Source organism: Nothobranchius furzeri, chromosome 17 (assembly GCF_043380555.1).
Source record: "Nothobranchius furzeri strain GRZ-AD chromosome 17, NfurGRZ-RIMD1, whole genome shotgun sequence".
In the NCBI taxonomy this organism is placed as follows: Eukaryota; Metazoa; Chordata; class Actinopteri; order Cyprinodontiformes; family Nothobranchiidae; genus Nothobranchius; species Nothobranchius furzeri.
Genome location: NC_091757.1, coordinates 39,269,816 through 39,292,051, shown reverse-complemented (window position 1 = coordinate 39,292,051; position 22,236 = coordinate 39,269,816). Strand labels below are relative to the sequence as shown.

At 43.8% G+C, this 22,236-nt stretch overlaps 2 protein-coding genes and 1 long non-coding RNA gene across 5 annotated transcripts in view; 1 reads left to right on the top strand and 2 right to left on the bottom strand.

Annotated features, from left to right (window-relative positions):
* The window catches only part of LOC139063606 (oocyte zinc finger protein XlCOF6-like), a 158,028-nt gene that overhangs the window by 22,474 nt on the left and 113,318 nt on the right, over positions 1–22,236 (bottom strand). Inside the window, exons 2-3 of one of the 3 annotated variants that reach the window (XM_070545971.1) lie at positions 4,335–4,865; positions 3,179–3,264 (exon numbers count right to left, since the gene is read on the bottom strand). In XM_070545971.1, the coding sequence (XP_070402072.1) occupies positions 3,179–3,247 (69 nt within the window). In that variant the 5' untranslated portion in view covers positions 3,248–3,264; positions 4,335–4,865. Of the gene's footprint in view, positions 1–3,178; positions 3,265–3,419; positions 4,279–4,334; positions 4,866–22,236 lie in introns of those variants that run through there. The other 2 variants (XM_070545970.1, XM_070545973.1) reach the window with 2 other exon arrangements.
* Positions 15,304–17,380, top strand: LOC139063797 (uncharacterized). The gene is made up of 4 exons (XR_011517138.1): positions 15,304–15,428; positions 16,554–16,698; positions 16,828–16,899; positions 17,053–17,380. It is a non-coding gene; the product is annotated as an uncharacterized lncRNA (long non-coding RNA).
* LOC139063625 (beta-microseminoprotein-like) lies at positions 20,090–21,139 on the bottom strand. Its single transcript, XM_070546020.1, has 4 exons — positions 21,002–21,139; positions 20,724–20,805; positions 20,469–20,577; positions 20,090–20,364 (listed from the first exon to the last, which is right to left on the bottom strand). The coding sequence occupies exons 1-4, from the start codon at positions 21,002–21,004 to the stop codon at positions 20,238–20,240; spliced, it is 321 nt and encodes a 106-aa protein (XP_070402121.1). The 5' UTR covers positions 21,005–21,139; the 3' UTR covers positions 20,090–20,237.

Sequence of the window (22,236 nt, the reverse complement as noted above, 5' to 3'; positions counted from 1 at the left end):
TTTTAGTCTTGCCTGCTGCTGCACATTTGGCAGCTGCTTCCCGCCTCTGCTGCTGAGCAGCATGCGCAGTAGTAGCCATCCAGATCAGCCTTCATCATCGGAGAAAGAAAACATGGTGAGTCGGCAAAGTAGCTCAAAAGTTTGGGAGCATTATTTAACCCTCAGGCTTCACTTTAATTTACGATACACTTGAGTCATTGGAGGACAAAATCTTCTACTTGTAAAAGGATGACCCAGCATGCTTTTTATTTGGCTAAATCCTTCCTTCATTTTGGGTTTAACCTTATGGTATTTATTTAGAATGCAGGTAAGATTTAACTACATTTGTAAACAAAGCAGACTGATCTTGAGAATTTCTCTGCAGAACTGATTTCAACCTGTGTACATGTTAGAGAATTATAAGTTACAGCTAAACACATTTAATAAAGATGTAGGCTAAGCATTGCAAACAAAACAGGTTAAGTTGTAAGCATTAAATTTATAGTGATTAAAAAACATGGGGAAAAATGTACTTTATTTGTGACTAGGGTCGTAAACCTTTAATTAAATCAAACTGTAAGTGCTTGTTATTAGGGCTGAAACAATTCCTTGAGTACCTCGAATAATTTGAGTACAAAAAATCCTTGAGTGAAATTCTCTGCCTCAAGGCTTCGTTTAATTCATGCTTAATAAATTCATAGCTTTGCAATCGCCCGGGGTCATGTTTCACCTGGACCGAAATAAGTGATGCACATACACACTGCACTGAATGCACACACGAGTAGCGAATGTAACTTAACTTTCTCTTAAGCCATGGCGAACAACGTGGACACTGGTAGAGCGCAAAAAAGACAGAAGATGTCAAAGGTGTGGGACCAAGGCAGAAAATGTCGTCCAGTGTAAATACTGTAAAATGGATTTAGCCTACCACAACACCACATCCTCGATGCTGCAACACCTGACATCCACATGTAAATGTCACTTATGCAAGCTGACTCAGAGCCTCTACAAGATAATGCATTTTAGCCTGTATTTCTATATATTCTCTGTACACTGTGCGACTTTTTAATTTGTAGCACTCAGTTTCAGCTCACACTGTGCATCTGGTAGCAATACGTCAGACTTAAAATGTGCTAAAAATAGCAGTTTTTACACATCTTGACTTTTTATTGTGTTGTTATTGATGTCTGTTGTCCCTCGGGATTGCTGCAGGAGGACACGGGTATTTATGAGAGTGGCAGAGGAAAACAAAAGTAAATTAATGTTTTGTGATCAGTATAGCTTGACATGACCATGGCAAACATGCTTTCTCGGCAATCCTTGTTATTGTGTGAGAAAAAAAAAGTGTAGAAATTAAAACGGACATGTGTTAATAGGGAAATAGCTAGCGAGAAATGTTTGCGCATGTGCCGTGAGCGGTTCAGGTGCCGTTTGGGCCGCAGCCGCTCGCATTGGTTTACTGTGAAATAAAGTTGAAGCGCTGAAGTTTTGAAAACTAATTTTGAATAAAACTTAACTGGCTTGCTCATTTTAAGAGGTCTTTCATATTTTATAACATGCTATTTGATATAATGGTTTACAAACACAAAAGACTAATTTATTAGAGTACTCGATTAATCGATAAGATTTGATGGAGTACTCAATTACTCATTACGTGTTAATTAACTGTAATCTTTTAATGTACAGCGCCTTGTCTGGTTGTAATGCGCTTTATAAATAAAATGGTATGGTATGGTATGGTATGGTACAAAAATATTCGATAGCTGCAGCCCTACTTTATCAATTTTTAGCCATTAAGACATGCTTACAACAGCATCCTGCCCCTGGACGCCGACACACTCTTAAGAGACTGATCCAAGACCCCATAATTCGGGTCTGAAATTTAAGCCAACATGGAAGTGGCAAAAATTGCAGTTCCATCCTCATTCGCTGGAGGCTGGTGTCAGAAGGGAGCAAATCCTCATCGACTCCCATGTTAAAAATACCAATTTCACTGCAGAAATAAACATGTTTACAGCCTGGTTCCAAAACATGTTTTAGGTTTAATAGATCTAGTTTACACTCATGACAACTCTGAGGGGGTGAATTTTTTTGTCACTCTTCTGTTTAAGCATATTAAATGCCTAAAATTCTGAATAATTAATGAGCATCAGACCACGGGGAAAGGCTCAGTCTGAGCTTCGGCCTCGCCTGAAAACTGTTCTGCGATTTTAAGTCTCTCAACTTAGACCATTAGTTGTAGCGTTTGTGCATTCTTTTTGGATATTATTTGTGCAATTGTTGGACAAAATGACTTGCTGTGGTATTAATTGCACTAATAGAGCGTCCAATGAGTCTCCACTTCATTTTTTTCGGTAAGTAAAATTATATTTATGTATTTTAGGTCACTGCCTCTTTTGCACTAGCTGAGCTTAGATTTTAACATGTACTGTTTAACCATGAAACTTAAATGTAATAGGGTAAAACCCAATGCATTTAACATACCGCTGCATTTTAGAAAATGGGTTGAAATATAACATGTTGGGAGGAGCTGGATTCCGACTATTGGTACGGTCCCCTCCCGCATCTTTGATCGTGGAGCTCTCGGATGGAAACCACTCCCAGCGGCAGCTCTGATCGCTAGTCTGCTGCGCGGATGCCGGCTTGTGGAGCTCTCGGGAGACCTCTGTGTTCCACCCGGTTTTACCCAGCGGTCAGCCCGGCGTATCTGTGACTCAGAAGCTCTGGTGTTGTGCACAGTTAACTACGGTTGCAGCTAGGACTACGGTTGCAGCTAGGTTGCTACCTCCGTTAGCTTAGCTTCCACCTCCGCGTTAGCTTTGAGTTAGCTTGTAGCCACATCGCTTCAGTTCGATGGGTGTCGTCATTTGATCCCAGCCTTACAGCCCCACCCTCAGCTGCAACTCTCTTCCCTTTTTTTGGAATTGTCTGTGCTTAACAGAATCTGTGACACGGTCAAAATGGCGGTGGTGGCCATCTCCCATTTTGCCTTAAAAACTTATTGGAGCCTATGGAAACGAATTGTCCAGTATACATGTCAATGAGACCGATCTAAACCTGCCCCGTCAGGAGTGGTGTAGCAACTAGAGAAATCAACTTGCAAACTTCTTCTTCTCCTTCCTTTCCGGTTAAATGGCGGATCAACTTGCAAACATTTTAAATGCCTGCTTATAACCTGTATCATATTAGCTTTACTTACCGCTCCTGGAACTGCAGTCTCCTGATCACGTACTCTTCCACGTGACCTTGCTCGTGCCCGACCAGTCATTTTCCAACGGTTTTCAACTGAAAAGTAAAAATAAATAGAATAAAAAACACGCGCTTTATTCAAATTTAAAACAAAAAATGTTAGATAAATTGGCTACCATTTGCTGGCCGTTCAAATGTTATCAAAAGCACGTGTAAGTCCCAAAAAAAGATGTAACTTAATATATACTTACGGTATCCCTTACTCCACTTTAACAGAAAAGTCGTATGTTTTGGATATTTACACGTTCTAATCGATGAAACTTCCCAGCACCAGTTTCAGGCGGCAGAAAAAGACCAAACGACGTAGTTACCGCCGAGCTATTGTTCAATAAAGTCAACTGACAAATTCCTACGCCTTCACAAATTGATCAGCCTTCTTTGATAGTATTTTACTTTATTTGGTAAAAATGTTTCTTTTATAAGTATATACTTTAAACAATAATTGTATGTATATTATTTATTTGACTTCCTGACAAATAAATAAGATGTATCTTTGGTACTACTTTTCATGGCGCAGTGATTTCATTTTACGTAGGGCACATTTTCCTTTTCCCGTTTTTTTCTTTTATATGGTGCAATCTCCACTATGACCACTAGATGGAGGTAAATACTTCAGTTCACAGGACGTGTCCTCGACCAAATACAGCAGTTTTGCTGAGTTTCTTAAAAACCTAGTGAACATGCTTCTCATTGTTAAATGACCTCTGATTCCTGTTAAAATAAAGTGTTATTAATTAATAAATGATGCAGTGGTCTCTTATTTGTCACATGATATACTTTCAAGACTTTCTTTATGCCATTTTGAGCTAAACTCTGAGAAACAAAATGAAAGTCACTGTCATCAGATCTGGAGCAAACATGAAGGGTTCCAACCTATGGAGACTTTGTGAGAATTTAACTTAACAGTTTAATCATGAAATAATTTCACAAAGTCAGAAATGCATTTTATGCCATTCTTTCAAGAGAAGCTTCACAAATAGTTGCAATTTTTTGCCAAACTCTACATTCTGTTATTTAAAAAAGAACTTGCCACCTCAGAGGGCATTTTAGGAGGATGCATGCAAGTCTTTCATGTCTGAGATCTAAGAGTGATTATAAATTCAGACCTGGGGGACGGTTCTGGGAGGATCTGTTTTAGTCACTGTTACCTGCAGGAGGAAGACTGTGGAGAGATGAAGCAAACAGCAGAACATGAATGTCATCAAGCCGGATTGTTGCATAAAAAAGGAGGAAGATAAGGAGCAAAAGCTTGAAGCAAAAATGTACAGTGACATTTTTTGTGCATGCAGAGAGCATTCAGCATTATTCCACACAGAACAATGTGCCACCTCCACAATGGTGCTGCACCTTTAAAGCTCTGATAGAAAAGGGAGAATGTTTTCTTCAAAGTAAAGCTATTTCTAACAGAAGGAGACAACAACAAAGACTATTGGGAAAAAAAGATTAAAAATGAAAGAAAAAGAAGAAAATGGTGTCAGTGAGAGGACTGCAAGCTGAGTGGTGTGAGGCTGAGAAAGGTGCACCCAGCCAGGGACGTTGATGAATGCGCTTCAGGCTTCAAGCTTGCCCCACAGCCTCCAGCAGCACGGATTCCACGCTTACGCTAATCACGCTCTGTGAGATACTACGGCCCAAAGCTGATGAAAGGAAACATGGCACACAGTTAGTATATCAAACTGGCTGCATATTCCCCAAAATACACACTTCTCACCAACACGTCTCTGTGTGGATCCATGGCATTTGTTTTCAACCTAATTTCCTGCTTCATTCATTAAAAACAAAACTAGATCAAAGCGTTCGTTTTACTTAATTCATAGTGACTCCATTAAGCTTGAACCCCTGATTGCAAATCCAGAGCAAGAGGGAATTCCAAAAAATAAAGATCTTCCATCGCGGTATCAGTAAGCAGGTTACGAAAATTAGATTAATCTCTTGTGGAACCTAATCTGCTCGGCATCAGAGAGTTCCCCACAAACACAACACAGCCATTACATCAAACACGCACGCCGTTTCCAATAGAATATAGGCCAGAGCTGGAGCTACAATTATAGGGACATTATTGTTGTGCAGCTTGACTTTGCCAGTGATGGTGGAGAAGGATCACGGCTATCCTGCACCAGAAGGTGGAGATCACTTCCTTTGACAAACACTGCAGAGGAAATGTTGTCCTCTGTGAGGGATAAGCATGCTGCTTTCAGCTACTGGGTTAAAAACAGAAAGGGAAGAAGATAAAAATTTAAATTACATCCTTTGGTTGCTGTGGAAGCGTGCTTAATGAGCCCATTGTGCTGTAAAAAAATATATATATATTATGTTCAATCTGCCTTCCATTCCTAGTGAAAAACCTAAAACAAACAAAGATTTTCCCAATATTTTTGTTTTTTTTTTTCATTGGATTTTCATGTTAAAACATTAAATTTGAGTATTTTACTTGCACTAACACGTATTTCATGAATGTGGGGATCTGTACTCTAGAAACACCTGAAAAAAGCCTGAAAATGTGTCAGACGTTCACTTCTGACAGCTAGATATCATCAAATAATCCCACAATGGCATAAAATCAGGAGTTTCCCTTTTCCACCATGTTGGTGTAAAAGTATCAATCCTCCTTTTTAGAAATGCTTCAGCCCTTATCTTTCACTTCCTGACAATCCGAGCACCGAGGACACAGTTCCAGTGGGTTCCCATGCAGCTCTGCAAACATACCAGCTCAGTGACCTAGTGGTAGAGTGTCCGCCCTGAGACTGGGAGATCAGGGTTCGATTCCTGGTCGGGTCATACCAAAGACTTTGAAAAAATGGGACCCAATGCCTCCCTGCTTGACACTCAGCATTAAGGGGGTTGGATTGGGGGGTTAAACCACCAAATGGTTCCCGAGCGCGGCTGTGTCTGCAGCTCACCGCTCCCCCAGGGGATGGGTCAAATGCGGAGAACAAATTTCGCACACACATCAGTGTGTGTGACGACTAATGGGACTTTAACTTTAACTTTCCTGCTCTGCTGAAAACAAAACCAACTAGCTGATGGCCTTGAGGTGCAGAGCTTGTGTTTACAGGCTGAATAAATGCAAAAAAATATATATAAATATATATAAAAAAGAGCACTGAAAAGCTCACCTAAATGTGGAAGGCAAGAGAAGTTTTGTCCAAGGAATCTTCACAAAATCATACGTTTATAGATGATCGGAAAAAATGTGTCTGCCACACTGTTTATTTTATTTTGAAGGGGTATGAGGTCAAGGTGTGTGTGTGGGGGTGTCTGACCACAGTGGAGTCAGAGCCCCCCCCCCCCCCCCCCCCACACACACACACACACACACTTACACACACACACACACATGAGGATGCCTCACTGTGATCTCTGAAAAGTCAACAAGGGTTGGTCCACAGCTGAGCTGCAGGAGAACAGCGACAGAGATCATGCAGCAGCTGAAGAGACAGACAGTACCCCCTCTAGCCTCATATCTGACCTTCTACTGTGTCATTTACAGATTGTTGTAGTTGTTTTTTGATGCGTTTTTTTCTACTACACATCCACAGTTGAATGGACACAATGCAGATTTGCAATCCAGAGCAGATTATGTCATGCATCGCTGAAACTTTCCGGGGCTTTAAAGTTTAACTCTCAGTCACCATGCCCTTCTTTGTCCAAAGCGTCGCTCTGAGCAAAGGTGCAGTGAAGCATCTGCAGCAAAGAATCTAATAAGCACAATGTGGGAATAAAGCAGAGGGAAGTGAGCATCAAAGGCAGCCAGGCGCAGCATGACTGGCATCAGTCTGAACTCCCAACCCAGGACACTCAGCATGCTCTTCAGCAATCGCCCCCTGTGGACCAGTCCTGGGCAGTAATTAAAACCATCATTCCCACTGCCTCAGTGTCTCATTAGCCACAGGACCTTAGACTTTCATCCCTACTTGTCCAAGAATATCACAATGCCCCACAAGCAAAGATGAGTCGCTCAAACCCAGAAAAACATTTTGGTGTGTTCTCTGAGCCGAGGCGCTGCATCCAGCTACGGATAACACATGTCCAGTCCAGTTATTTACACCAGGAAGCTGCTCACCTGTGCAGCAAACAGAACACCCGTGTAAATGTGGAGTGTTTGCTCTGCAGGGGGAATCCTCTCTTTGCTTTACTTTTGTTGTTTTTGTCAACGTTTGCGGGAGAATCATTAAAAAACGAGGCCGAGCTGATACGTGTGAGGCTCCTATGCTTTCACTATCAAAGGGGAGGGCGAGCGTCGGTTGCAGTGGTCAGATTTAGCTCTTTGGCAGAAGATAAAAAGAAAGTCTTTCCCTGTGTTTAATTCAGTGGGAGCCATGACTAAGTCATGTAATGTAGCGGGCCTGTGAAGCACATCACCTGCTTTGTGTAGCGTACACGGAGACAGAAACGAACATGCCACTGGATCCTGAAAGCGAAGCACTGCAGCACAGGCCTGTTAGGAACATTTATTGTGATAGCTTTATTTTCCTCCCCGCTGAACCCGTTCTTCAGTCTAGCGGCGTTGCCAATGCTACAACCTTAATCCACTGCATGTTATTAACCTACTTGGCATCACCGCCAGGATGATAAAGCGAATTTAAACAACTGTGAGAGACTTATTGAGAAGACGGGACGTCGGTGCCAGCATTGTGTTCCTGTCAGGTGGTCTGTGGCCTTGCTGTCGTTAACCACAGCAGCCACATCTGCAAAGTCAAACCATCCGATAGTTTAATACGTACGATAGAAAACCACTGCCTCATCTTACGTTTAAGAGTTGCTAAATAGTTTGGAAATGCCCCACCCAGACACACAAATGAGTCAGAGGGTGCTTTTACATAGGCCCGACAAATATGTCAGCCACTCCTCCTGCTGCGCCACAAGTTTGTGTATATATGTGTGTGTGTTTCAAACGAAGTCTTCCCATTCTTCGGCCATGAGAAGCCTCTGATCTCTGAGCGACACAAAGATGGGCCCCAGCTGAAGACGAGTCCTCCACCTTTGTCAACATTCAGCCTGAATCAGCTGTTCTTTGAACAACAACAGTGAATTGTTTGGTGTGCCACAAAGCCCACTAAAGAGCGCTGGTGCCTTCTCTGCTGCCATTATGAGTGTGTTCACATTAAAAGCCAACAAGGAGCTGGTTCTCAGCCAAATTCAGCTAACTGACTCACTCGCTCCCGCTCTGTTTCTCTGAGAAGCCTTTGATGTTAGCGGGGGGCTTCTGCCCTTGCAGTGATGGTAGCGAATGATACTTTAAGTGATTCTTTTTTATCCGGCAAGCTTAATGAAAGATTAATGGGTTTGATATTTTTCCCTTGTTTATATTTTATTTAAAATGTAAGCCGCGATCCTTGGCACCTGTGAAAAGCTTCTTGGTAATTACTTTGTGGATTAGTGGAAGTCACGTTATGCTCTTTGAGTATGAAAAACAATGACAAGTGCTGATTGTCTCTGGGTAATAAGTGCTGACCTCGGCTCTGCAGCTCCATGCTTGTGTACCTCATTGTGGATGTTGGATCATGTATTTGTTGCAACATTTCCTTATTTAGCAGATGACAGAATGTGGATTTGACTCCATTTTACTGATGAAATGATGCAGAGGCAGGGATTTTTATAGAGACGGTCGAAATGTTTTCCAGAGGAGATTATTGAAGTGAGTTTGGACATGATTAGACTGCAGAGGAAAAGCAGCAGTATTTGCTTTTTTGACACATAAGTGTAAGGGGGTGAGAATTTAGCAGGGGAAACATATTAGCAGGTTTACTAATAAAAATCCCTGATAGGGATTCCCAAAGTGTGGTACGCGTACCCCTCGGGGTGCACGAGCTGCCGCTAGGGGGTGCGCGAGGTGAAAAGTGTAATGGCTGCAGAGCTCAGAGAAGTCTGTCATATGTCACCATTAGCGTAGCCAGAAACTCATTTGTGGGTGGGCCTAAGAAAAAGTAAGTTGGCACAATAAATGTAATTGAAAACAAGTATATTGTTGCGCGCGTGTCCTCCGCATGTGCCCTAGCCTCATAATAACAATGCGCCGAGCTTCAGCACTCTGGCCTGCGCACGCCGATATGTTCCGCATTTGATCTTTTTTAACGGTGTTGGAGAAATCTGAAGGTGGTGAGTCATTCTGGCAGATTATAATTAACACCCTGTCTCATGCAGGTGTTCTGACATTGTAAACCTCACACACAGAACATTGTGGATGTAACAAAATAATCAAGAAATAATTCCCATTCAGGCTATTAACAGCGAGCTGAAGATCTGAAGTTCAGAGTGCGTCTGTCAAAGGTCAGACGCGTTCCAGTGGAATCACGGCTCACGGGTGCACAAGTGAGCACATCTGGGCTGAGCAGAAGTAATTTTACAACATTGGTTTAAATAGCGCCAATAACGAGACGCGGTGACTTGAGCGGCTCTTGGAGCTGTGCCGCACACACACACACACACACACACACACACATCAGGGCAAATTGCCTACCATTCCTGTTCTGGCCAAGTGGGCAGGGACAATCACTCTTTCCACTGTAGAGCTTTATTACCAAAAGGTACGAAGGCCCGTCTCACCTGCTTTTTGTATTTGTTCAGGTTCTATTTGTTTGAAACTGAATTTCTGAAACATTTAATTCTGACAACATTGAAAACAGAAGAAACCCATCAGGGGTATCCTTCTGTTACAGAAGTGTATGTGGGTTTCTTCTGGGCAGAGCTCAGTGTTGTGGATGTGCATGTTGCATTTCTTCTAATAGTTATAAACTCACAATATTTTTTATGTAGGTTTGTTGAAACATAGAATATGGACAAAGTAAAAAGTCAGAAGACAGCTAAATGAAGCCGTCTTAACAGCTGAATGCCTTTCAGTGGCATGTTAGGCTTTTCTTTCTCAAAATCTTCTTCTCTACTGCTGTGAAACTACTTAATTGTACGAATATTTAAAGGTCGGTGGATGACTGTTCCTGCCTTTACCCCTCTGACGTAAATGATTTTGCTTGAACATGATGCAAATGGAGGCTGGGCTTGAGGCTTGCTGTCATCTGCGCTGACAGGAAATGGTGCCCTCACCAATTCCCAAGTATCTGTTGAACACAGACCAAGTGGGTGAAATATTTGCATAGTCAAATGACAACGTTGATTCATCTGTCAGGCTTGTCAAAATTCAACACACTGCTGTGTCAGACCACGTTGAGTCACACAGTGATGGACGAAATGCACATTTGGAGAAGGAACAGCCTGTGACTCGGGTACTTCACCTCTCTCAGCGTAATTTATTTTTCTGACTGTGTATCAGAGGTGGTTTTACCATTAGGCAGGGCCAGATTAACACTTTGTTGTACCCTGGGCAACAATATTCAAGGGCCCCATCATCACGACCCAAGGATCACCATAATATGGTCACATACAGAATATTTTACTGTAATATGCAGTAAATATACTCAATACTTGAATGCCTGACATCACGTAACTCGCTCAGGGTAACCTTTGACCCACCTCGTGTGGACTGACCAATGAGGAGAGGGTCTTAACTTGAGGCCCTCTCTTCATTGGTCAGTCTGCATGAGACTGACTCTCAACTGACGTTTAAAGTCTAAGGCAGCGAAGCGTCTCTGTGCAGTGCAAAAGCCCGGGTGGACAGTTTGTTGAATATAGGGTGATCATATTTCCATTTCCAAACAAGAGGACAGGAAATCTGTGCCTATGACGTCACACTATGGCAACGCCACACAAACCACGTTGGGACTCATTTTTTGTAAGAACTAAATTGATATCAGATTCTGCCAATAAAAGGGCTCCAAAACAATTCATATGTAAATGTTTAGCATATTTATTGCTAAATCTCATTTTTCTGCTTTAGTGCTGCAACAAGGTTTTATTAATAATAAATTATTATACCTTTAGTTTTACTACAGCATCGGTAAGCTTCCTGTGCACAGATTATTAAGGATGCTTGTTTCAGCTGTGAGATTAGACGATAGGATCAATGATAAAATAAGTTGTCACACACTCCATGGAAACTTTCAGAGAATCCACAAAGTGGCTTTCAAATGGTTTTGTTACTTTTTGCAAGTTTAGAAAAGCAGCAGATGAGACAGCATGTCTGATAATTTAGTTTTTCATCTGATAACATGTCAGTAATGTCTGAGGAGCTTTTATAAACACTGTATAACTAACACTACTGGACAGGGTATGAATTACACAGAGGCTTCTGGGGAGCCCAGTTATGGGGGGTGGGGGTGGGTGGGGTCATTTTGCCTTGGCCCCCAAAATGTCTTGAAACGGCCCTGGGTGTGTGACTGAGTTTTGAAGGTGATCTGAATTGTATCAGATGTATAAATACTACATGTGTATAACTTATTGCTTTATACAGGTAAAAACGTGTAGTGGAGATAGATCTACCTACAGTTTACTTTTCAACACTTTGTTTTGTTTTTTTGTTTTTATTGAACTATTTTCCTGTCCTGTCTGTCTCTCATCTTCCTGCATCTCCTCTAAACTCTCCAGAAAAACTGCTGCCTGGATTCTTACTTTTTCACCACATCAGTTATTTTTGAGCAGATCAAAGGGATCTCCTGACCGCAAAGCGGAGAGCGCGTTTCGATGCTGCGTCAGTGAGGTGAAATCTCCGCAGCACAGGTGATGAGGTCCGCAGGAACAGAGCGCTTCAGGCGCAAATAAGACAGAAAGTAGAGAACATGTGCGGACATGAACGATCGTGTGCTAATTATAGTTTTTTTTGGTTGCGCCACTTTGAGAATGGACCGTGCGCTGGAAGCAGCTGCCTGGAGCGCTGCGCAACAACGCGCTGTGCCGCTCTCTGCTCAGAAGAGTCCATAAATGATGTAATATCAGTAGAAACCTTTTTTCCGGCTCCCCTGGATGTGTAGGATATCTAACTCCCCCATAATTCGATCCCTGCTCCTGGATGAAAAGCCGGACATTTTCATCAATACAAGAACCCCCAGTCCGGACGCCCGGACAGAGAGTGAAAAGTGGACATGTCTGGGGAAAACCGGACGTACGGTCACCCTAGTTTAATATAAAGCGGGAGATTACAGATAGGCCTACAGTATTTTGCTCGTGCCCTTGCTGCCCTGGGCCCTTTAGAGATCGTGGGCCCTGGGCAATTGCCCAGTTGCCCGAATGGTTAATCCGGCCTTGCCATTAGGCATAGGTAGGCAGCCGCCTGGGGCCCCCTTGTGTTGGGGGGCCCCCTAGCCCTGACCGCCGACACCCCTCTGTTAATGCCACAATATTCTTATTACCAACCAGTGGCCGCAGACGGGATTGGACATGCGCACTTCTCATTACCATAATTCCTGAACCGTTCAAGATATCATTAAAATTCCAAAAGTGCTGAAAAGACTAAAAATGGGGCTTTGCATGCATATGTCATGAGTTGGTGTAGGAGGATGTTTTAGGACCCAAGATGCAGATACCAGATGAATGAGGCAGAGGTGGAGGATAAAGTAAAAATCCTTTATTAAGGTAGTAATCCAAAGGCAGCGAGCCAAAGTCCAATAAGTCCTGGGGAACAGGAACACCCAAAGCTCTTCTTAAAGCACAAAAACCTGGAGACACAGCTCAACCAAGAGCACGAAGACCTGAAGGCAAAAGCTCAGAACAGAGCACGAGCAACGCTGACAACATACAACAATGAACCGACACCAGACACAGACAAGACAGAGCTTATATACACAGGGAGAAGTGATTAGGGAAAATGGCGGCAGGTGTGTGGAGTGAGAGCTGGAGGGAAGACAGGTGAACCTAATAATCAAAATGGGCAAACAGAAACAGAGGGCAAACTAAACCTAATGGCTGCGGGAAGAATTAACACACACACAGACACACACACACACACACACACATTGAACTGGGGAATGGACACACACACACACACACACACAATGAACTGGGGAATGGACACACACCCACACACAGCTGGGGACAAAGAGGCTGGAGCTGCAACTTGGGGCACAGAGGATAACTAAATGAACACTGGACCTGAGGGGATGATAAAAAGGTCTACAAACAGAAGACACCATATAGAGACGCAGACATATGAGGGCGCTAGAGGACACAAAAGGAGCACCTAGAGAACAAAAGGAGACACATGAGATGAGACGCCGACACAGACCATGACAGCATATACAATACATTACGGTAGCCACCGGGATTCCCTGTCTTGAGCGCAACAAATCACAACACAGATTCAGAGACGTGCTGAGTTTGTCATCCAAAATGCTCCGTTTTATAACTTTTGAATGGCTATCAGATTCAAATAATTCCAATGGTTCATAAAAGTACATAAAAGCAGCTTTCCAACGATCTATAGCATGAAGCAATCGGAGTTATGAAAAATATCGCTGCCTACGAGGGGAAATCCTGCTGTACAGCCTGATTGAAACGGAGCGCATCGCCATGGTGAAAGCGGACAACGGAATGGGGAAGCTAAAAAGCCAGCATGAAATTGTGGAAATGCCTCAAAGAAAATCAACACGATCCATTAGGTGTCCCAGAAGGCTTATATCTGAAGACAGTGACCACGAAAGAAGGACAGATCTCCAGTGAACAGGGTATGAAGGTTTGTTCAGTCTTTATTTTTTATTTTTTTAGTTGAACAACCCTCAACTATTTGCTAATTGTAAGATTCTGCTTCATTCCAGCATTATTTATCTTTTTACAATAAATAATTACATTTGCTAAAACAAAAGTTTTTGGTATAACAGTGCACGGTGTGCCAGAGAAGCTGTCAGAACCCAAGCCCCCAGACCGGCCTCTCCCAGCTAACCGGCCTCCATCTTGGACCACATTTCCCAGCATGCTCCTCGCGGGAACTCCCGGCATTCTCCCAGTCACACCCAAGCCTATATATGGAAGACGCCGCACCGGCTCTTCACTCAGTCATCGTTTCATTGAAACCCCTGATCAGAGTTCTCTACCGAATAATCCAGATATCAAACATCTTTACCAAGCTCAACTCCCGTACCCAGTCGACCATCGTAACAGGATGACTGAGTCCGTAGATCCAGCGGAGTTCGAGCGCATGAAAAGAAAGACGGAGCAATTGGAAAATGAACTCATTCAGCTCCACGCCCTGATCGATCGGCTCCACACCAAACAAAACTCCCAGACCGATCTCATCCTACAATTATCCACAGCCCTCCATGCTCTCCAGCAGCAAGCCCTCGCTCCACCAACAGAGGGGCCGCACTTTAGTCTCCCAGAGAGGTGGAACGGAGAGACGGGGAGCCCAGACGGTCTGTTCGCCACCCTCGACATGCAGTTTGAGTGCCAGCCAGGGCGCTTCCACACTGCGCGCTCTCGGGTGGCGCATCTCACCTCCCTGCTCTCCGGACGCGCGGCTGAGTGGGCCGCTGCGCTTTATAATTCCAAATCACCGGCTTGCAATGACTATGCTGCTTTTGTGTCCGCCCTCAGAAAGACTTTTGTTCCACCCAGCAGCGAAGTGGGAGCAGAAACACAACTCCTAAAGCTCCGCCAGCGGGAGCGCACGGTGTGCGCTTATGCGTCGGAGTTCCGCACCATCTCCGCCAAGCTGCGGTGGGATGACTCTGCCCTCCGAGCCGTCTTCTTGGAGGGACTGGCGACCTACATCCGTGATGAGATGGCAGAAAAGGAACTGCCCCAGACCCTGGATGAAGTGGTCGATTTGGCGCTGCGCATGGATCAGCGGGTTCTGGCTCGGCCCAAGCCCTTCACTCGCCCATCCAGGGCGCCTGGACCTCTTCATCGTTCCCCCACGCCCAGTGGCGGAGCTTGATATGTGCAACATGTGCGGCCGAACAGGGCGGCAGTCTGGAGGGGGCGGCATTTAATTTCTTTTTTTTTTTTTTTTTCTTTTTCTTCCATCAACCGATACATCAACAAAACATAGAAATCACATGTTCTTCATAATAATAATAGTGATGAGTGATGATAATAATAATATTTCTGTAATAAAAGCACAACAAAGTCATTGTTTGCGTTTATATTGGGATTTTATTGCGCCCCCTTGTGTCCGCCGCGCCTCTGTGGTGCGCTCTATAGCGCCCTTCATCAGGTGGGGGGCGGAGGGATCTCGGAGAGTGATGATGGAGGGATACAGGTACCGCTTCACACATCACCGCTCACAAACATAATGGAGAAGAAGCGGTCGAAGCCATCTGGTGCCCAATTTCGGAAAAAAAGAAAAGAAGAGGAGGAGAAACGAGGAAAAGATGCAGGTATGCATCTCTTTATTATTTAGTTGGTAGTTTTCCCGCCTGTCCCCCAACTTATTGATTAACTAACCTCTCTAATCTGTACGTTTTGCATGGTGCTATGATGATCCCTTCAAATGTCTTTTGCTAGCTTCTTACGTTGCATGTATTTAGAACTACTTCCAACCGCTAGCTTTTTCTTTGTCAAATGAGCTTTTATGAATAGCTAAGAGTGGGAAAACCGAAAGGCTGATAACCAAACGCTATCAAATTAAAATGAGTCTTTGAGAATTTTGCTGAAATACATTGACGGCGGGCGGCAGGTCTCGCGCCGGCGCCATTCGCCTTTCTTTTTGGACTCGGGAAATGAGCTACGTATTATTTACCCCACGAAAAACGGAGCGGCAGCGGGCCGCTGGAGGTGCCCTGCTAGTAAGATCCCGTTTATACTGTAAACTGCCATAACATAAAAACTATAATAGCTAGAGCGGTCTTTTATAGCTGAAAGTTGAGACTGTCTCGCCTTTCAGCACTGTACAAGTCGATGATGTCATCGTGTTGCGTTAAGTGTGCTGCACACCGCGGCTATGTTAACTCACAGTGACCTTGAAGCAGCGTGGGAGAGTTGAAGAATTTAACCAGTTAAAATGGATTCATGGATATTTAATCAATAGTTGTGGCTCCTCTGGTCATTTAGTTCTTTGTGTGCCGGAGACATTTGCTGAATAAGGAAATAAAAACTTAAAATGACAAAAAAAAAATTAGGGAAAAACACTTGTTTTGTATTTTATCAATTATTAATGATTAATTGATTGTTGGTATTTTAACTTTTGGTAAAGGAAAACACACAATTTCGAGGCAGCCCCAGTCTGGAGAAGTGATGGTGACATCAGCCGTTAAAAATAAATAATACTCTGAGGTTTTTATGAATTATTTGTACTTTTACTTGAGTGTTTCTCTAACAGCAGTACTTTTACTTGTAAATGAGTAATATTTTAGCAATGTAACAGTACTTGTACTTGAGTACAGATTTTCAGAATTCTTTCCACCACTGCTGAAAACTGTAAATGCTCATTGTAACATGTTAATTAAAATGCTTAAGCAACAGACGTGACATGAAGAGTGTATTGTTGTTTTATGCAACATCAGGAGCCCTACACAGATATTTTGTGATGACATCAGCTGCCCCCGGGGTCACAGCCATCTACCTCCACTGCTCATTCCAGTAGGCCAGTATTTGAACTCGAGGAGGGACAGTCTGCTGGCACCACATCTCCCCAGGAAGATACTTTAGGTGGGTTTTGCACATGTGTGTGTGTCCAGCAAACATTTAGCTATAGACATTTAAATAGTATTTTCACAGAATATGGGAATTGTTCCATATAGCAATGTGGTGAGTTATGCTTCCATTTTCTGTCAATAGAGAGACCTACCAGTATATGTGAACTTGATGAGGGACAGCCAGCTGCCACATCTCCCCAACAAGATATGTCAGGTAAGTTTTGCACAAGTGTGTGTGTGTTTGTGTTGTTGTTTGTGTCCTGCAAACATTAGAGAAATTTGAATGTCACATATTGTATTTTAATAGAATATGTGAAATGGTCCACATAGCAATGTGTTGAGTTACGCTTCTGTTTTCTGTCAATAGAGAAGCCTGAACGATCAACCAATGAGTCCCATTGAAGGTGATGATGAGCCTCTTTCTTCAGACCCAGCCAAGTGGACATCACCAATAACCGACAGCATACGCACAGAGCTAGTTCGAAGAGGACCTACCAAGGTGCCAACTACTTTTATATTTCCCAGGAATGAAGGCGATGGCAGGTGTTGTCATCATCACTATTTCAGTAGAACTTTGACAAGTGGTGAGAAGGTGGCCAGGAGCTGGATGTTGTATTCAGTTAGCAAACGTTGTTATACATAATACACTCCATGCAATTTGAAACAAAGTTGTAGGTGTAATTTTTTTTCTTGTGTGTGTGTGTGTTTGTGTGTGTGTGTGTGTGTGTGTGTGTGGGGGGGGGGGGGGGGGGGGCGTCACGGGGGATCTCGCACAGGGCGCCATTTAGGCCAGCTCCGCCTCTGCGCCTGCTCCCGGACCCGCTTCTACTGATGAGCCTATGCAATTAGGCCACCTTCCTCCAGAGGAGAGACAGCGACGGTGGCGCGAGAGTCTCTGTGCCTATTGTGGCTCCTCCCACCACACGCCTGAACTGTCCATTACGTTTGGGAAACGAAGGAACCCACTGAGTGTCGGGGTCGCTCAGCCTGGGTCACCTTCAGCCCCCGCCTCTTCAAATCGACTCCTTCTTCATGTTACCCTCCTTCATAGTGAGACCTCACTTCAGATGCACGCGCTGTTGGACTCGGGGGCCGCTGACAATTTTATGGACATGGATCTGGCTAAGCGCCTACGGATCCCCATGACCCCCTTGGAGAGAGTTGTGCCAGTGACCTCGGTGGACGGTAGGCCCCTCCAACCCTATCCGATCCAAAACCGAACCCAGCCACTCCAGATTGTCCAAGGCCACCGAGAGACCCTCCAGTTCCTGATCATATGTGCTCCCTCCTCTCCTCTAATCCTGGGATTTCCCTGGCTCCGTCTCCACGACCCCCGGATTATGGTCCCAGGGCCGCATTTTGGAATGGGGGACCCAGTGCCAGGCCCACCTCTCTCCTCCTACATCCATGCCAGACCGCCCGGACGGTGACACTGGCCAAACACCGCCCAATCTGCCACTGCCCTACCGGGACCTGGCTGCAGTGTTCGACAAGCGGCGCGCCACCACACTGCCGCCTCACCGCCCGTACGACATGGAAATCAAGCTGCAACCAGCAACCAGTCCACCCCGGGGGCGCCTTTTTTCTCTCTCTCCCGCCGAGTCCAGAGCCATGGAGGAATATATTGACCAGGCCCTCCAGCAGGGTTTCATTCGACCTTCCTCCTCCCCGGGTGCCACAGGCTTCTTCTTTGTCAGGAAAAGGAGGGTGATCTCCGCTCCTGTATCGATTACCGAGGTCTGAACAAAATCACAGTCAAAGACCATCCTCTGCCACTCCTCACATCTGCCCTGGACGCCATCTCCCAGGCTGGACCTCCGGAGCGCCTACAATCTGGTCCGTAATTCTACCGAATAATCCAGATATCAAACATCTTTACCAAGTTCAACTCCCTACCCAGTCGACCATCGTGACAGAAGCACCCCATGGCCGTGAGAGCTGCGCTCTGCCTGCAGCTGGAGAGAAACTGCTTCAAGGCCTACCACATCAAATAAAAACATCTGAAAGTTTACAAAAATAAATTGTCTTAAAAACTGCTAAAAAGATACCAAGGTTCAAACAATTTTACAGCCATAAGATTCAAATAATACTAGGCGGCTGTTATAATTATGGTCATAAGAGGGTTATTAAGACGGCGATGCACAAACTGGAAGTGATTGGTAGTCATTCCACTCCAATCCAGTTGGTGGCGGTAATGCACCAAATGGTTGTTTGCCAAGTGCCATAAAACCGCAAATAAGAAGAAGAAGAGAGGCGGGAGCATTCGTAACAAACTCGAAGCGATAGTCAAAACATGAAGCATGAAATGGAGTTATCCTAGTGGCTCCAATAAGAGAAAGAAGCAGCTTGCTTCATAAAAGCTTTAATTTTCACTTCTGAAAGTGACGTCGTTTTTCTATGTAAACATCAAAAGGAAACAGGAAGGAAAGACAATGGAAAATGTTTCAAGGGATAGACCAGAATGGAAAATAGAAAAAAAAAATAACTAAGGCTAAAGCTCAGGAGCACTGACAGGAAAAAGAAAGCAGAGCAAATATTGAAAGCGCTCAAAGGGAGGGAATGTCACGTTGAAAACCCTAAAAAGAAATTTAGACAAGGAGAGTCAAAAACAATCCGAAATTAAGCATGCACATTAAAATACGCGCCCATTCAGACTCCTCTTGTCCTTCAGATGGAATAATGAAGGCTTTTTAATTATCGTCCTCCTGAGTGCCTCTGACCCCTTTTTTTCTGTGGATCCCTCATCTGAATTACGCCAGAGGGTCTTATAATGTTTGACACCCAAGAAGCACTTTTGCTGTTTTTGACCACAAATTATAAGGTGGACTTTTCGGGACAGTTTATTAAAGGTTGTGAGTATGATGGTGTTTGGACCATTGAACTCAAACATTAAGGGATGTGTGCAGCAGAGGTCCAACAAAGATGAGAGGAGGTCCACAATCATTCGTCTGATCCTGATTTCTGTTTATGTCACAGTCATCTAAACAGAAAGATCCTCAAACCCTGAATGAGTCTGCAGAACGTCCCTAGCTTGTGTTTTCTCTCTGCTTCTGAGTAGGAAGAGCGATGAAGAATGTTGCCGAAACGCAAGAGTTACCTACCTCTACACACCACCTAGTGGTATGCACCTAGTGGTGTATACCTGCTTTTAACTCTGAGAACATATGTGATTATCTGCAGTCATGTTTTTACGAGACACACAGGAAAGAAAGAAATGTGTCTGCATGTGTTGAATATTCACATCTGGAGTCTATCTGAAGTTTATCAAAGCACCTAACCCCTCTTTACTAATGTAAAATAAAACCTCAAAAAAAGAAAGAGGGTCAAAGGTTACATCAAAGAAGATGCCCTAGTTTTGTTGCAGTTACTTCATTTTATTTGACAACAAAATTACACCACCACCGTTACTTTGGTCTTTTATTTGCAGGTCCAAGTGCATTCATGTTTGCTGCAAGGTGCAAACTGAAAGCAATGATTAGATTTCTGATTGACAAAATAAACATGAACCTTCCAAACTTTATTTTAATGGACAAATACCATCATCATCAGCTGTTATCCCACAGCAGAGTAAACTGGACAAATCTCTGATGGGTCGTTCTTCTTGTGCACGATGTATTCACATGCCGTTGGGTCAAACACAGACACACAGTCACTGGGGAACTGTGTTGGGATATAATACCTGCAGTTACACACAAAAAATAGCATTTTATTAAGAAAAATGAACAAAACACTGAATATCATCAAACTGAGTTTGACCCATGGAACTGTGATTCTTATACATACGCGGCACAACATGAAGAGCAGTCACAGTCCATGCATTTACTGTTTCTCCAATGTGAACCAAGTGGATGCCACGTCTTATCTACGTCATCCTGACAATGAGTCTGATCACCTGTCGATGCATCAAGAAAAAATAAATCACTGTCATTGTGTGTGTGTGTGTGTGTGTGTGTGTGTGTGTGTGTGTGTGTGTGTGTGTGTGTGTGTGTGTGTGTGTGTGTGTGTGTGTGTGTGTGTGCGCGTGTGTGTGTCTTTTACCAGGGGGCAAGGGCTTGAAGAAGCACTGAGCGTTTGACAGTGACACCAAACACCAGAGCAGCAAAGCTGGAGCCAAATATTTCTTCACAGGAATGAAATCACAAGAATTACTCAGCAGACAGTTGGAGCGTGCAACGTTTTTGAGTCCAAAAGTTCAAAATAGTTTGGAAAAAACAATTTTGTTAAAAATGCTTAAACTATGGTTACATTTAACACATTTTCTACAGTTCCTCTCCATCTTGTCATCAACTAAACACTATTTGTCAGTTACAACTCACCATTGTGGCTGTCCTTCTAGCAGAGTTCAGGTCAAACACTCTGCTGGGTGTTTTGGGACAGTCTCTTTTAAAGGTTGTGAGCACAGGGGGGGCGTTTGGACTATTGGACAGCAAGGGGCAATTACACTAGGACTTAATTGAATAGGTATCACAACTGTGTGTGTGTGTGTGTGTGTGCGTGCGTGCGTGCTGGGGGTACTTTAACCCTTTAAAGCCCAAACCCTTTGAATTAGAAAACAGATTGGAATAAATATATCAAAATGTAGAAATGAATTAAATAAAATGAAGAAGTAGAATCATTTTAGATATATGTATGGATAAAATGCCACTTGTGGTTTTCAATCTTGAATATTTGACTCAAGAAGCAATTATACAGATGTTTGAAATGGGTTGTGACACAAGTGTCACTATGGGTCCTTAAGGGTTAATTTCATTGGTCATCTGTGTGTCGAGCCAAAACCTTCTTCAAAAACAGTTTTAAGCTACTTTAGAAAAATCAAACAAAGAAACAAAGAGCGAGTCACCCCCATCAACTTTCTTTACTGACCAACTATATAAATGAGTGTCTATTAGCGCTGCAGACATGTGTAGTCTTGGTGTCTTATTTAAAATGAAAATATTTAGTTTAAAACATTCCATTAACTCTGCACTAAATTTAAAGTTGAATGGTCCAAATGTGATCAGGTCTCTGCTTTTTGCAGACAATGTGGTTCTGTTGGCTTCATCAGATCATCCTCTCAGGCTTTCACTGGAGCAGTTCGCAGCCGCACAGGAAGCAGCTGGGATGACAAATAGCTCATGGGATGAGGTCCTGCCCCAAGTGGAGGACTTTGAGTATCTCGGGGTCTTGTTCATGAGTGAGGGAAAGATGGAGCACAAGATCAATAAGCAGATTGATGCCCTGTCTGCAGTTGTGAGGCCTGAGCTAGAAGGCCTTTGAGCTAGCAAGCTCTCGATTTACCGGTCGATCTAGGTTCCTACCCTTATCTATGGTCATGAGCTAATAGGTAATGACCAAAAGAATGAGATTGCAAATATAAGTGGCCAAAACGAGTTTTCTCCGCAGGGTGGCTGGACCCTCCCTTGGAGATAGGGTGAGAAGCTCGATCATTTGGGAGGGGCTCAGGCTCCTGGTTAGGATGCCTTCTGGACACTTCCCTGGTGAAATTTTTCTGGGCACATCCAACCTGGAGGAAGACCAAAGGAAGACCCAGGACACGCTGGAAGGACTATTC

Bases quoted from the DNA above. Each gene is read 5' to 3' on its own strand.
- LOC139063625 (XM_070546020.1), bottom strand. The intron at 20,578-20,723 runs GTAAAAGACACA...ATGCATCGACAG, and splicing joins CTTCAAGCCCTTGCCCCCTG to GTGATCAGACTCATTGTCAG. The intron at 20,365-20,468 runs GTATGTATAAGA...GTGTAACTGCAG, and splicing joins TGCTCTTCATGTTGTGCCGC to GTATTATATCCCAACACAGT.